This window comes from Rana temporaria, chromosome 2 (assembly GCF_905171775.1).
Source record: "Rana temporaria chromosome 2, aRanTem1.1, whole genome shotgun sequence".
Lineage (NCBI taxonomy): Eukaryota > Metazoa > Chordata > Amphibia > Anura > Ranidae > Rana > Rana temporaria.
Genome location: NC_053490.1, coordinates 467,324,924 through 467,340,726, shown reverse-complemented (window position 1 = coordinate 467,340,726; position 15,803 = coordinate 467,324,924). Strand labels below are relative to the sequence as shown.

Here is a 15,803-nt window from a genome sequence, read left to right as displayed (position 1 = left end):
GTTAGCACAACATGGCATCTTGGTTAACAACATCTGACCTTACATGAATTACATATGACCTTACATAACTGTCACCAAAGGAGCTGCGGTGGCTCCACGCGATTGCCACTGCACTGACAAGTGATTCACCTCTGCAGCTAGGGGTTCGGATCCCGCTCTCGGCTACCTGTGAATTGAGTTTGGTGGTCTCAGCCCCGCCCCTGGTGGGTGTGCTATGCGAGGTTGGGTTGGGAGGACCCCCTCACACCCGCCATTGCCAACCGGGGCATGGAGAAAGGTGGCAGATTGCCTCTGGGGGAGGCCTCCCAACTCCTGCAGGCCGGCTCCTCTCTCTTTCGAGTTCACGCACAAAATACACTTTTTAAAAAAAAAACATAACTGTCAACAATAACTTACCTGGATGATATTTAGCCCGAAGACGTCTGACCTGATCCATTTGGCGCCTCTTCAGGTCAGACCACTTCTTCACAATTGCATTGTGGTCGTGTTGGCCGCCAAAGTCAGCGATTAGGGCGCTGACCACAGCCCTTTTCTCTGGCTGCCTCCGCAGCTTATCGTATCCTGTTTCCAGGAACTTCTGCAAGATGAAGAACAAAGTATATTGTAATACTTCTGTTGACAGCCTTATGGATATATGACGTAAATGTATGCTATTCAACAATTGGAAGCATTCTCGCCTTATTAATCAATGACAGGGGTAACATGACAGATTTTATATCCTGCCATTTCGGTCGCCACCTTTTTTGCATAAATATAGCAGCCATTATCATTTGCATAATTATGAATATATTATTAACAACACAGGATACACGTATAGGGGAGATATGCGTTGCTAACTCTTTTCCCTGTCAGGAGCCTAACGCCCCGGGGGTCAGAGACGGGACCTTTTCGGAGGGCCACTGACGTATGTACCCGTCGCAGTTTTTTGTGATGTCAGTCTTTAGGTGTGTGCAAATTTTTCCTTGCACCGGGTGGAGTTTTTGGGTTGTGTTTTGCACGCCACAGGCTTTTCAACAGGAAAAAAACAGCTGGAGGCAGGATGGTTGCAAAACACTACGGGTTTGTTACCTAACTCTGGGTTTCAAGACCAGTCCACCTCCAGCTGTTGCAAAACTACTACTCCCATCAGCCACGGTCTGTCAGTGCATGCTAAGAATTTTACTTTTGCTGCATCTAGGGTGCCACAGTTTAGAGACCCGTGCATAAAGGCCTGAAAAATGGGGGCCTGCAGAACTTACAATACTAGAAGTGCCAGCATTCCCAGGCATGCTGGAAGTTGTAGTTCTGCAACATCTAAAGGGCAATATGTATTCGAACGTCCTTGGGCCTTGAGGACACTGAAGTCAGGACGTTCGCATACGTCCTATGTCCAAAATTTTTTAAAATTCATTATGCTAAATAACAAGGAAAAGTGCCTAAATACACATTTGCCAACCAGGGTGTCTGCAGCTGTCCAGGCATGCTGGGACTTGTAGTTTTGGAAAAGCAGGAGACACATTTTTTGTGAAATACTAATATCTGATCATATATACTAACTTTTAAACTAGACTAAAATGCAGTTGAAGATAATGAAATAACAGTGGTCTAAATACTTACACAAATCAGCAAATTTTCCTCAGATACAGTGAAATTACTTCCAACCATCTTGCTCTGCGATTGCGTTGCGATCAAAAAGTTGGAAACTGGCAAGGGTCCAGGAAATGGTCGCGTGTTGTTCGCGTGTTGTTCGCGTGTTGATTGCGCTGCTTGGACCGAGATGGGTCCATATGGCTTCGGCTGTATGGACCACAGTAACTCTTTTCCCTGTCAGGAGCCTAACGCCCCGGGGGGTCAGAGACGGGACCTTTTCGGAGGACCACTGACGTATGCAACCGCCGCAGTTTTTTGTGATGTCAGTCTTTAGGTGTGTGCAAATTTTTCCTTGCACCGGGTGGAGTTTTTGGGTTGTGTTTTGCACGCCACAGGCTTTTCAACAGGAAAAAAACAGCTGGAGGCAGGATGGTTGCAAAACACTACGGGTTTGTTACCTAACTCTGGGTTTCAAGACCAGTCCACCTCCAGCTGTTGCAAAACTACTACTCCCATCAGCCACGGTCTGTCAGTGCATGCTAAGAATTTAACTTTTGCTGCATCTAGGGTGCCACAGTTTAGAGACCCGTGCATAAAGGCCTGAAAAACGGGGGCCTGCAGAACTTACAATACTAGAAGTGCCAGCATTCCCAGGCATGCTGGAAGTTGTAGTTCTGCAACATCTAAAGGGCAATATGTATTCGAACGTCCTTGGGCCTTGAGGACACTGAAGTCAGGACGTTCGCATACGTCCTATGTCCAAAAAAATGTTAAATTCATTATGCTAAATAACAAGGAAAAGTGCCTAAATACACATTTGCCAACCAGGGTGTCTGCAGCTGTCCAGGCATGCTGGGACTTGTAGTTTTGTAAAAGCAGGAGACACATTTTTTGTGAAATACTAATATCTGATCATATATACTAACTTTTAAACTAGACTTAAATGCAGTTGAAGATGATGAAATAACAGTGGTCAAAATACTTACACAAATCAGCAACTTTTCCTCAGACTTAGTGAAATTGCTTCCAACCATGTTGCTGTGTGATTGCGCTGCGATCATAAGTTGGAAACTGGCAAGGCTCCAGGAAATGGTCGCGTGTTGTTCGCGCAATTGCGCATGCGCGATCGAAAAATCGCAATCGCAATATGTATTTTGGTTAAAATATCATACATATTCGATTTCAGAGTGCTGCTACAGCAGTTTTCGAAATATCTGCAATCAATTTCGCATTCGCATGTTGCGATATTTCGATAAAATATCAGGAATATTCTGAGCCAATCAGAGCGCTCCTCCAGCATATCTCGAAATTGCGCAATAAATATCGCATTCGCATGTTGCGATATTTCGATAAAATATCACGAATATTCTGAGCCAATCAGAGCGCTCCTCCAGCATATCTCGAAATTGCGCAATAAATATCGCATTCGCATGTTGCGATATTTCGATAAAATATCACGAATATTCTGAGCCAATCAGAGCGCTCCTCCAGCATATCTCGAAATTCCGCAATAAATATCGCATTCGCATGTTGCGATATTTCGATAAAATATCACGAATATTCTGAGCCAATCAGAGCGCTCCTCCAGCATATCTCGAAATTCCGCAATAAATATCGCATTCGCATGTTGCGATATTTCGATAAAATATCACGAATATTCTAAGCCAATCAGAGCGCTCCTACCGCAGTTATTAAAAAATCGCAATTATTTTCGCATTCGCAATAGCGAAAAATCGCAATCAATTAATTTCGATAAAATATCACGAATATTCGAATTTAGCGAATATATCTCGAATATTCGAATATATATTCGAGATATATCGCGAAATCGAATATGGCATATTCTGCTCAACACTACACATAAGTGCATCCATGGGAAGGCTCCGCAATATCTTTGCGACAAGATAGAACCTCACAATTCTAATCGCGTTCTGCGATCCACCGACCAAAATCTGGTCAGGGTACCAAAAACCAAATACAAGTCCAAAGGAGAAAGAAGGTTTGCTTTTCAGGGTCCTAGACTATGGAACGCTTTACCAACCAGCATTCGGTTGGAGGAAAACCACCTGACTTTCAGAAGACAGATCAAAACTCTGCTCTTTTGATGTCATGAGACACGAACAACTAGCGCCCAGAAGCGATTCAGTTCGCATGCGCCGCGCTTTATAAGTTTTTCATTCATTCATACTATTGGTATCCCCGAGTCACGCTCGGGGTAGATGTGCAGAGCGTGCAGCGGTGCGGCTTACCTGCTCGCAGCATCCACAGACAAAGTTACTTACCTTGTCCCTGGATCCTGCGATGCATCCCCGCTGTGTGAGCGAGTGTGTCTTCGCTCGATTCACAGTGTCCCCGTGTGCCGCCGATCTCTGTTCCCTGCGACGTTACGACGCACGGGGGCGGAGAACGGCGCCAAATTCAAAAAAGTAAACAAACACATTACATACAGTATACTGTAATCTTATAGATTACAGTACTGTATGTAAAAAATACACCCCCCCCCCTTGTCCCAAGTGGTCTGCCCAGTGCCCTACATGTTCTTTTATATAATAAAAACTGTTCTTTCTGACTGCAAACTGTAGATTGTCCATAGCAACCAAAAGTGTCCCTTTATGTCAAAAATGGTTTTAGAGCCGCTAGAAAACAGCGATAATAAATTATAATCACTTGCAGAATTGTGCGATAGCGATTTGTGGGGAAATTCGTCATAAAAAAATAAAAGTAATGACAGCGACAATTCTGCAACTGAGCAAATTTCAGTGATTTTGAGTTGATTACATTATTGAATAATTTGTATTATAAATATATTATTATTTGTTATAATTATTTATAATTATTTATTATATTATAATTTATAATTTTGTTTTTAAAAAAAATCATACCCGGGATGTCTACTAGACTCTTGTTTGATCAGATTTAAATGAGTTATTCCTAAGAATTGCAGGCCTACAGTATAAAACGCCAAATTTCCTTGCAAAATAATTGTACCGCTTTTGGTAGGTAATTCCAGACAGAATCATACCGCCAGGGAGGTTAATGGCTGTGTGTTGAGTTATTTTGAGGGGACAGCAAATTTACACGGTTATACAAGCTGTACACTCACTACATTACATTGTAGCAAAGTGTAATTTATTCAGTGTTGTCACATGAAAAGATATAAAAAAATATTTTCAAAACTGTGAGGGGTGTACTGACTTTTGTGAGATACTGTAATTCAACAATACAGCAACCCACTTGAAGCTGCATTTCTAGGTGGAGCTGGTCTTTACAGCATATGTAAAAATGGACCTTACTGGTATGTTAGTTATTTCAAAAGAAAATACTATACAAGGCAGATAGCATGGGGTGACATGAAAAATGTAGCAATCATTAAACCCATACAGATGACTGATTGAGTGGGATAGATCCCAGCCCACTGCTTTGTCTTGCTATCTTTCACTGTTCTGCACAACGCTACTCCTTCATTTCATGTTCACTTTATTGCTCGGCTTACTATATTAAAATATGACTCTTGTGTTTTGACAGGGGGAGCACTCAATACCACGGAGGAACTCTTCCTGCAGAGAGAAGGTAGGGGATGATGCTGTCCATCATTTCCGAATCCCCCATCTATCCCGAAAAGAAAAATCGTGCTTTCTTTTCAAAGACAAAAAAAATGACACTGTGACTTAAAATTTGCTGTATTATAATGTACCACTTTACGTGCCAGGAACGCACTTGTTCTATTTTTTCTAACTATGATAAATCTTAGCCAAATGTATCATTTTATAAAAAAAATGTATGTTGCCATAAAAACGCTCCTTCAATTCTGGCGACAGTGGTTATCAGGACAAATACAAAGTAAGTGTCCCTAACAGGGACACAGAAAACAATACAACCCCTCATTATAACCCCTCATCGCTCTATCCAAAAATATACAGAAAAAATATATTAAAATTACTTCTAATACACTTTAATCATGCCCAAATTGCTACAAAAGTACCCCTGCCTGAATCATTGCTGTAGATAAAAAAAAAAAAAAATTGCCGCTGACATTTAATTTTTTATGCAAGTATATCTTAAAAAATTAATAGGTAAAAGACAAGAAATGAGGTTTATATATTGTACATTATGTAGTAGATCAAAGCCACTGTTGTTAAATTTCAAACTTTAACACTTTTGTCAACAGAAATGTAAAATATTGGTTTGCTGTATATACGTCTTTGTAAATATACACAGATCCGACCTTTGCAGTGGGTTTCTATCTCATCGTCTTTGTAGGGTTGTCATCCCCCATATTATCACCTTGCTAATGCCATCTTTTTATTTGAAAAATCAAGTGAAATCAATACGTAAGTAAATCAGTGGATTACTCATGCTATCCAAGGGGTAGATTCACAAAGGGCGTCCTAACTTTGCGGCGGCGTAGCGTATCGTGTTTACACTACGCCGCTGTAAGTTAGCGAGGCAAGTACATGATTCACAAAGTACTTGCCTGCTAAGTTACGACGGCGTAGCGTAAATCGGGCGGGCGTAAGGGCGGCTAATTCAAATTCGGCTGAGGGGCGTGTTTTATGTTAATGGAGCTTGACCTGACGCAATTGACGTATTTTACGAACGGCACATGCGCCGTCCGCCTACATATCCGAGTGTGCATTGCGGCTAAGTACGCTGCACGGTCCTATTGATTTTGACGTGGACGTAAATGACGTAAATCCCTATTCACAGACGGCTTGCGCAAACAACGTAAAATTTTCGAATTTCGATGTGGGAACGATGGCCATACTTAACATTGGCTACGCCACCTAGGGGGCATGTTTATCTTTAGGCGGCCTATGTCTTACGGAAACGGCGTATCTGTACTGCGTCGGCCGGGCGTACGTTCGTGAATAGGCGTATCTAGTGATTTACATATTCTACCCCGACCGCAATGGCAGCGCCACCTAGCGGCCAGCCTAAATATTGCACCCTAAGATAGGACGGCGCAAGCCGTCGTATCTTAGATAGGTTTAAGTGTATCTCTGTTTGAGAATACACTTAAACTTAGGTCGGCGCAGATTCCGAGTTAGGTCGGCGTATCTACTGATACGCCGGCCTAACTCTTAGTGAATCTACCCCCAAATGTGCAGTTTGCCATAAGACTTCACAGCTATCAGTCAAGTGCACAGTCTGTACTTTTTTTTTATCAATGACAGGCTGGCAGGCGCCACGGCTGTATGAACATCTGAGAAGTTACGTGGGTACAGGGAGAGATGAGTGGCCCCCAGATGCAAACTGTCCGGTACATATGTCCATACAGCCACAGTGTCTGTCAGCCTGTCATTGATTTGTATGTTGCTGGTCACAGCTATATGCAACTGCCTGTGACTCCCAGGTGCAGAAATACACAACATTTTGTCAGCTATTTGCATCCATATGAATGAGTCCTAAAGCCTAGTACACACTAGAACTCAACCCGGTAGAGCTGAACAAAAAAAACAACTGACAGCTCAGGAGGAGCGACTAACTCTACAATGTTAGTACAGTGATCTCCCCTGTTGTGCTATTGTGTTCTGACAGGGGAACCACCCCTGCCAGATCTCACCGGTCAGTGATCCCAGCCGATGGTGAGAGCATGTCTAATTGAGTCATCCCACAAGCTACTTTATTGACTGTTTGCTTTTATTTAGCATCACAATTAAAACATTTATGACAGCCAAAAGCTTTGCTAAGCCCACAAAAGAACAGTAAACCTAAAGCCTCATACCTCAGACTTCCATCGGACAAATCCGTGGAATTTTGTCTGAAGGGCGTTGGCCGTGAACTTGGTCTGCATACAGACGGCAAAACTTTTTCAGCCAACATTACTACGTCATTTTTCAGCACTTTAGCGCCACCCTTTGGGCAACTTCTGATAATGTTGTCTGATGTTTAGCATTGGTTTGGAGTACTTGCCAAACCCCAGAACCAGGACAGGATAGGCAGCAGGGGTGGAAATTAGTGGAACCGATCTGTATTTTCTTCTGCAACAGCTGAAAGTAGGTTTCTCCTCCTCCTCCCTCTCGCCGACATTCAGCTGCCACAGGAGGAAAGTACAGGGGATCGGTACCTGAATATGCCACCCCTCTTGTCCCTGTTCCTCTTCTTTCTGCGGCCCAGGTCCCCCTGTGTGATCCCCTGCCCCCCCCCCCCATTGTTTTAGGATGACGAGGCTGGTTAATATGTCACACGTGTATATGTGTTGGAGCTTTGAGGTGCACACCCTAATGCAATAGGCTGCGCACGCCTATGTGTACAGCAATCGCCTTTTGTTGCTGAGACCGCACTAAACAAATGAAATGTCAAATGTGATTTGTTGCTCCATCATTGCTCTTTGCATTAAAGCAGATCTAAAGCCAATCAATGCCTTTGTCTCAACTAGGACAAAGTAGTGAAAACGAAGATAGCAGCTGGTGATGGTTGGTTAGAGTATTACTCTATGATTGGTTATGACTGACAACACAAAAATATACCCGTACTAGTATTATATTTTGCAGTGTATGCTCACTGCGGATGTCGTAGTGTACATGACCCAATTTAATTTTTTGTATCCCGGTAGGCATGCTTGGAATTTAATCTTGGGTACTCTGATGGTCTTTAGAGGTCTATCGGTCTGTATTGCCTAAATCTGTTGTGATAAGATGTACACCACAGAGGCCTTGTATAATAAACTGTGATTATGACAAAAACGTAACCTTAGCCTTTCATTGTTGATGCTAGATAGCTTATTAAATGCTACCAATTGCTGTAGTGAATTGTGTATACTAATAGAAATGCTTTAATAATACTGTGATATATTCTAAGAGACAATGCAAATGTAAAAAGCCATAAGGGTGTTATGAAATGCTGTATGCAGACCTGCCTCCTCTGTAAATACCATATTGCATTAAAGCCAAAGTGCAGTAAAAAAAAAAAAAACAGAGTCAGTACATAAATTACAGCCATAAATTACATATATAAATTACAGCCATAAATTTAAAATAGGATTTCAACAAAAAAAAGATCACCATAAGGGGCACATTATACTGACTGTCAATTATGTCCCTTTGGCTGATTTTTCTTTTTTTTCGTTTGGCTGCACTTAGGCTTTAGCACTAGAAATACAAGATTTGTGTTATAACATATACTGTATACTGTGCCACAAAATTCTCAGTAAAAACCCTTTAGAAATATTGTATAAGTATAGTATTCTATTATTTGTGTTGGTGGTGGTTTGTATTTGTGTGGTTAGAAAAGGACAGATCAGCTCAGGTGCCATACATGAAAGCACATTTAGACCCACTAAATCGAACACTGCGAAAGTGTGGTTACTGTGTGCAATTCAAATCGAATTGATTGCCAGAGTAATTGCAGCTTGCACACTTTGATCTGTTTATGTAATAATCCTATTAGTGTTAGTGTTTGGTTTTAACCCCCAGGGTATCCTGTGCACTTAGCACTTGTCCCCATCTAAATCAGTGCAGGGGTTGCTGAGCTGTGTTGTTGTCGGAAAGCCAACCCTGCCCACCCACCTAACTACATAAAAAAAGTAATCACAAACAGATTTCTGAGTGACAGCTCATAAGAAGAGAGGGTGTGACAGACAGCACACACAAAGCACACACAGACCCTCCCTGCCTCCTCTTAATTTGCCAGACAGAACATTGCTCTGCTGTGGTGTGCTGTTTCCCCATGTCTCCACTTAATTTACACTGAGTCTGGAGCTGCAGCCTGCTATTCAAGGGAGTCAAAACTGTCAACTTGTGTTGTGAATGAATTCAGCTGGAGAAAAGGGCTTTCATTCACAAAAACACAAGCTGACACCAGCACAAGCCAGGTACTACACTGGGCTGTCTCAGACTAGTGTAGTACATGGCTTGTGCAGTTGTCAGCTTGTGGATAAAAGCCCTATTTCTCAGGCTGCAATCATTCACAACATAAACTGACAGTTTCCACTCTGTGCCCTAATGGCAGGCTGCAAGTCTGGACTTCTGTGTATACTAAATTGCAGGCTGCAAGTCTGTGTATACTAAACAGGAGCGATGAGGAGACATTGCAGAATTATGGGGGCCACAGCTAGCAATAATATAAAAGGAAGATTTATTTTAATTAACTTTAACTGCTCGGATATTTCTTCTGGTAATAGTTCTTCTTTAAAGCTTAAAGTGTCACTAAACCCAGTAATATGAAAATAGTTCATCTGTCCCCCCACAGTGCCCACAGTTTCTAAATCTTTTTACATTAAAATATTGCCACTATATACCCTTTTGGCTGATCTGTATACCACAGTCAGTGATAAACTGTACAGTTTCTCCAGTGCTGAGAGTTCAGGTAGGAGAAGATTTCCACTGCAGCCTGTATACACGCCCACTTGTGTGATGTCAATATCATGTGGCCTGGCTAGCTTTGAGAACAAGTAAATGTTCTCTCCAGCATAAAAGACACAACTGAGCATGTGCAGGTTGGCTACTCTGCCTGTGTTAGCTGGCTTTCCCCAGATAGACAATGAGGGGGGCATGGACAGCAATAAAACATTGTCAGATGTTTAACCCTTCCTTACCCTTTTCTTGTTGTATGTATCCACATTAAAGAGATTACACATCATTTCTGGTCATGGTGAAATTCCCTCAGTAGGGAAACATATGCCAACAAAAACACAACAGTTACTAACCCTTCAATAATTTATCCAAAAGTAAATACTGGTAGTTTTGGCTGGACTTGAGCTTTGAAAAAATGTATATATATATATATATTTCTTATGAGTACATACAAGCAAGAGCTGCTGTATCTTCTGTACGTTTTATGAACCTTTTTTTTATGTACCCGGACTTTATTCTGTAAGGTCAGGACACACGATTGGATCAGTGGAAACACACTGGGAACATGCTGCCAACCCGTCCAAAACATTAGTAAAATTAGTAAAATATGCATTGCATTATACATTAAAAAATGCATTGTGGGAAATCTAATTTCAAACACATGTACTGTAGCTAAACTATATACCAAATGTGTAAAAATCATACAGCAGGCAAAGCTGAACTCCAAGAAGATATAAAAGGTCAAAACTAATGGAGCTCTATATAAATGAAGGGGTAGTAGAAGCAGCACAAGAAGACAATCACATGTGCTGTAGTAAAATGAGCATCCTGATAGAAGGAGAGAGCTCATCAGAGTGCTGTATCTCCTTTAATTGTCTAGTCACAGAATGGGGGTGGGCAGGAGACCTGTAAGAGAAAGTGAAACTGCAGAACATAATTAATTCTAGCTTCCAACTGTCCCTCACTCAAAGGACTGTCTTTCTCAGGCTAGGTTTGCACTTGCGGTTGGGAGAAAGTAAAAACACAAAGTTGAGCCCCTCAACCTCTAAAGCCTCGTACACGGGATCGGATTTTCAGAGGGGAATTTTATGATGACAGGCTGTTGGCAGAAAATCTGACCGTTGGATGGCAGGCTTTAAAATTTTCAGTGGACAATTGTCTGTTTTCCAATTGTGTGTACACAAGTCCGTCGGACAGAAGTCCAAAGTACAAACACGCATGCTCGGAAGCAATGCTCACTGAATGGTGCCACACTACAACTGCCTTGCAACAGCGTGCAGTGTCCAAGGTTGTGGTTTGGGGTTTTAAGGGTTACAAAACAGGCAGTTATAGGGTGACATAAAACAGATTGCTCCTCACAACACGATGCATGTATAAACTAACCCTTATAGAACCTAATCCCTAGAGCTAACCTATGTGTATGTAGCATGTGATTTAGGGATCTTGGATTGTAAGCCCCGGGACTGATGTGAATGTAAAATATGTAAAAGGGGCTGTATAAATTGTCGGCGCTATATAAATACCTGTAATAAAAGTTTGAATATATGTATAGAATATAAGAAAAAAACGTTGCTAGAACCCAAGCAATACAAAAAAAGCTGCCAGCACTTGAAAAAACAAAGTCAAACAGAAATATAAAATAGTGCAGCGCTAAACAATCATGTGTAGTACACTTGTAAAAATACCACAAGGTGAGTGAGTAATAACCCCAAAATTTTAAATATAATAAATAAATATTATTATTTAAAAAGCCAAGAAGGCTTTGATGAGTGATATGAGATATGGCAGAGGTAAGACACGCAACACACTTCAGGTATGAGGAAATGATCACACTATCCTTCCTCATACCTGAAGGATAGTGTGTTGCGTGCCTTACCTCTGCCATGTGCAGTTTCCGTCTGGGTTCAGGCCTCTCCCAGATGTGGTCCCCTACCTTGGGCTGCTAAAAGCGCTGATAAGAGTGGAGCCCCTTCTGAGGGGCTTTTGGGGCAGCAGCAGCTTCCAAACTTGGAGCGATAGTCCTGCATTTGGGCACCTGACCGATATCTGCCGTGTGGGCAGGATTGTTCCAGACCTCTTTGGCAACTACTGAGATCCTGCTGCACCGATCCAGGTCTTTGAGACCTTAAGCCTGTCTGACCCACTGTTGTATAACAGATAAATCCACCAGTTGCGGTAAGAGTACCTCATTTATTTCTCACAAAGAATCTGAGATTTCAACAGTCAACCTGTTATTCCAGAATTCTGTGTCATCCCTTGTGAAGAACCATTTCACTGTGTGTTCATCTTATATGGACTCTCATATCACTCATCAAAGCCTTCTTGAATATATGTATAGACTTCTATATCCAAAATGACTGTTTAAAGCAGAGGTTCACACAAAAAGTGAACCTCCGCTTTTTGGATCCCTCCCCCCTCCGGTGTCACATTTGGCACCTTTTCATGGGGAGGGGGATGCAGATACCTGTCTGAGACAGGTATATGCACTACTTCCGGGTTCTGACTCCTGGAGTCCAGCCTCGTCACGTCACCCCCCCTGCTGTCTTCTGGGAAACACTGTTCCCAGGAGAGAGCGGGGACCAGTGGCGGTGTGCCGTGATCCTTGCACATGCGCAGTAGGGAATCGGGCAGTGAAGCCGCAAGGCTTCACTTCCTGATTCCTTCACCGAGGATGGCGGCGGAAGCAGCCGAGGACCGAATGATTGCTCAGCCTCGTCTGCTGACATCGCGGGCTCGCTGGACAGGTAAGTGTCCATTTTTTTAAAGTAAGCAGCTGCAGTATTTGTAGCTGCTGGCTTTTACTACCAAAAGTGTTAAACTTTTCATCCAGCCTCCATATTACTGCATTTGTTATTTTGAAGAGCCAGTATAAAGAAAATTGTATAAAAATAGAGGGTTTAACCAGTAATTTGTGTGTATTAAATCCTAATGGTTCATGTTTTGTGGGGTGGCAGGATTTTATCTTTGGTGTACCTACTTTATGGGAGGTATGAATGTACTAAAGGAGTAGAGAGTAGAGAATGTCCACTTAGAAAACTGCAGCTTGTTAAAGTGTTCAACCCTAAAATAATAATACACATCCTGGTACTTTAAAGCAGATTAAACAGAACAGTGCTTGTGCTTTGTAATCTGCCCCCCTAAACTGTAAAATAAACCTCCCTGAACCTGCCACTTCCTGTATTGCCCTCTCTATACTGACCACGAAAACCAGGGCTGCTCAGCCCTGATCACCGTGGTCAGAGTGCGTCCCTCTGTCATACGCTGCTCTGCTCTCCTCTCTCCCCCCTCAACCCCTCTTTCCTGCCTGTCAGCGCACTTTCCCTGGCAGACGTCAGAAGAAGATCACGTTCCCTCCAGCAGTAGCCGTGTATCAAAGCTGAAAAGCGCGACCACGAGTCACGTGACCAGTCTGAAGACAGCTTTAAATAGCTATTTATAAAGTGTGGTATGTCAGCCTCTATTAGAGCGGCTGGCAGTTTTTCATAAAAAGGTTTAACAAACACTTTAACTGATGGGATCACAACTTAATTTTGCTTTGTAAACATTATTTTCTCCTAAATCAGGCCCAAAGAAAAAAAAAACCATTCAAAATATTTGAGACGCATTTCAATTTCCCTAGTAAAATGTATAAATTCTTATGTATATGCTATCCAAACACATAGGCAGTGGACTATTAAAAAAGGAAATAGAAAAGTGTTTGTTTCTATTTCAATAATAATGGAGTTGTTACTTCATTGACTTCGCACCTGAACATTCAAAGAATTTCCATCTCATGTGTAGCAGCGATCCTGTATGTCACATTCTGGAACTCTCATGTATCTGCTCTAATCCTTTTCTAAGAATTTTGATTAACCTTTACTCACTTTACCTAATGTTGCTGTTCATACAGTTCATGTATCGCCTGTGCTTCACATTTTGTATTTTTCACTGTACAATATAAAGCCAATAAACTGTTCAAACTAAATTTTATTTTGTCTGTTTTATTTGAGCAAACCCCATTCTTCTAGGGATAGAAAACAGAGATGTAGATGTTTTTTTTTTGTTTGTTTTTATTACAGGGATTTATGGAGTGCCAACAATTTAACACATCACTTTACATTCACATCAGTCCCTGCCCACAAGGATCTTCCAGTCTGATGCCTATCAGCATGTCTTCAGATAGTGTCCTGTTTAGAATTTGAACCAGGGACCCAGTGCTGCAAAGCAGACGTGCTAAACACTACGCAGAGAATTAAACCTTTATTATTTTCTTAATTCATTATTATTCTTGAGCAACAGAGAGACAACATCTCAAATTCTTTAAAACCACTTATTTGCACTTTAAAGTTCCTCCAGTTGGGGCTCATATGTGAAACATATGCTACAGGAAAGATTTCCTATAGGTTCAGAAACTACTTGGCATCCTTATTTCATTTTCAAACATGAACTGTGAAGTAGTAGCTGTTTTATTTGCTATGGGCAGCCAAAACACAGGCCCGGATTCACGTAGTTTGGCGCATTATTACGGCGGCGTAGCGTATCGTATTTACGCTACCCCGCCATAAGTCAGAGAGGCAAATGCTGTATTCACAAAGCACTTGCCTCCTAAGTTACGGCGGCGTAGCGTAAAAGGGGCCGGCGTAAGCGCGCCTAATTCAAATGAGGATGAGGGGGGTGTGTTTTATGTAAATAGGTGGTGACCCGACGTGATTGACGTTTTTTTACGAACAGCGCATGCGCCGTCCGTGTACATATCCCAGTGTGCATTGCTTCAAAGTACACTGCAAGGACGTATTGGTTTCGATGTGAACGTAAATTACGTCCAGCCCAATTCACGGACGACTTACACAAACGACATAACATTTTTAAATTTCGATGCGGGAACGACGGCCATACTTAACATTGGCTACGCCACCTAGGGGGCAGCTTTATCTTTACGCGGCGTATCTCTTGCAGCACAGTGGTGCAGTGAGTAGCACATTTGCCTAGCAGCAAAAGGTTCGCTGGTTCGAATCCCAACCACGACACCATCTGCCTGGAGTTTGCATGTTCTCCCTGTGTCTGCGTGGGTTTCCTCCGGGTACTCCGGTTTCCTCCCACACTCCAAAGACATGCTGGTAGGTAAATTGGATCTCGTCCAAAATTGGCCCAGTATATATGTATATATGTGTGTATGACTGTGTGTCCCTAGCGGGTCATGATCCTATGGGGTAAAAATGACCGCACCAGCCAAGCAGATACTGGCTGGAAAAAGCGCCCAGAGGCGATTCAGTTCGCATGCGTTGCGCTATACAAGTCATTCATTCATACGGAAACGGCGTATCTTTACTGCGACGGGCAAGCGTACGTTCGTGAATCGGCGTATCTAGTCATTTACATATTCTACACCGAAATCAACGGAAGCGCCACCTAGCGGCCAGCGGAAAAATTGCACCCTAAGATACGACGGCGCAGGCCATCGTATCTTAGCTAGGTTTAAGTGTATCTCAGTTTGAGCATACACTTAAACTTACGACGGGCTTAGATTCCGAGTTACGTCGGCGTATCTACTGATACGCCGGCGTATCTACTGATACGCCGGCGTAACTCTTTGTGAATCTGGCCCACACTTTTCATACATTAGTCTATAACATTGTCCAACATAGTAAGATCTGAATGTACAATATCATTTCTAATTAACCGACAGCTATGGAGGGGGGAAGAGGAAACCTGACTAGATACAGATTAAAATGATGGCTTAGGAAGGCACTTAAGCTGGCAATACATGGATATAAGTTTAGCCGGTTCAGCAGGGACTGGATGAATTTCGATCCATGTATGGGCACCCTGGTTGTGCACAAGTCACTCAATCAATTACCTTGTGTACAACCAGCCTTTCGAGCTTTTGCCAAGTGATTAGTGCCGCTGGCTATAGCTGGCAGCACTAACCATTGTGTTCTGCCGGCAGGGAAGGCTCCCCCA

At 42.4% G+C, this 15,803-nt stretch overlaps 1 protein-coding gene across 1 annotated transcript in view; it reads left to right on the top strand.

Moving 5' to 3' along the window:
- The window catches only part of LNP1 (leukemia NUP98 fusion partner 1), a 103,750-nt gene that overhangs the window by 55,570 nt on the left and 32,377 nt on the right, over positions 1–15,803 (top strand). Inside the window, exon 3 of the mRNA XM_040338688.1 lies at positions 5,095–5,139. Within this exon, the coding sequence (XP_040194622.1) occupies positions 5,095–5,139 (45 nt within the window). The remainder of the gene's footprint in view (positions 1–5,094; positions 5,140–15,803) is intronic.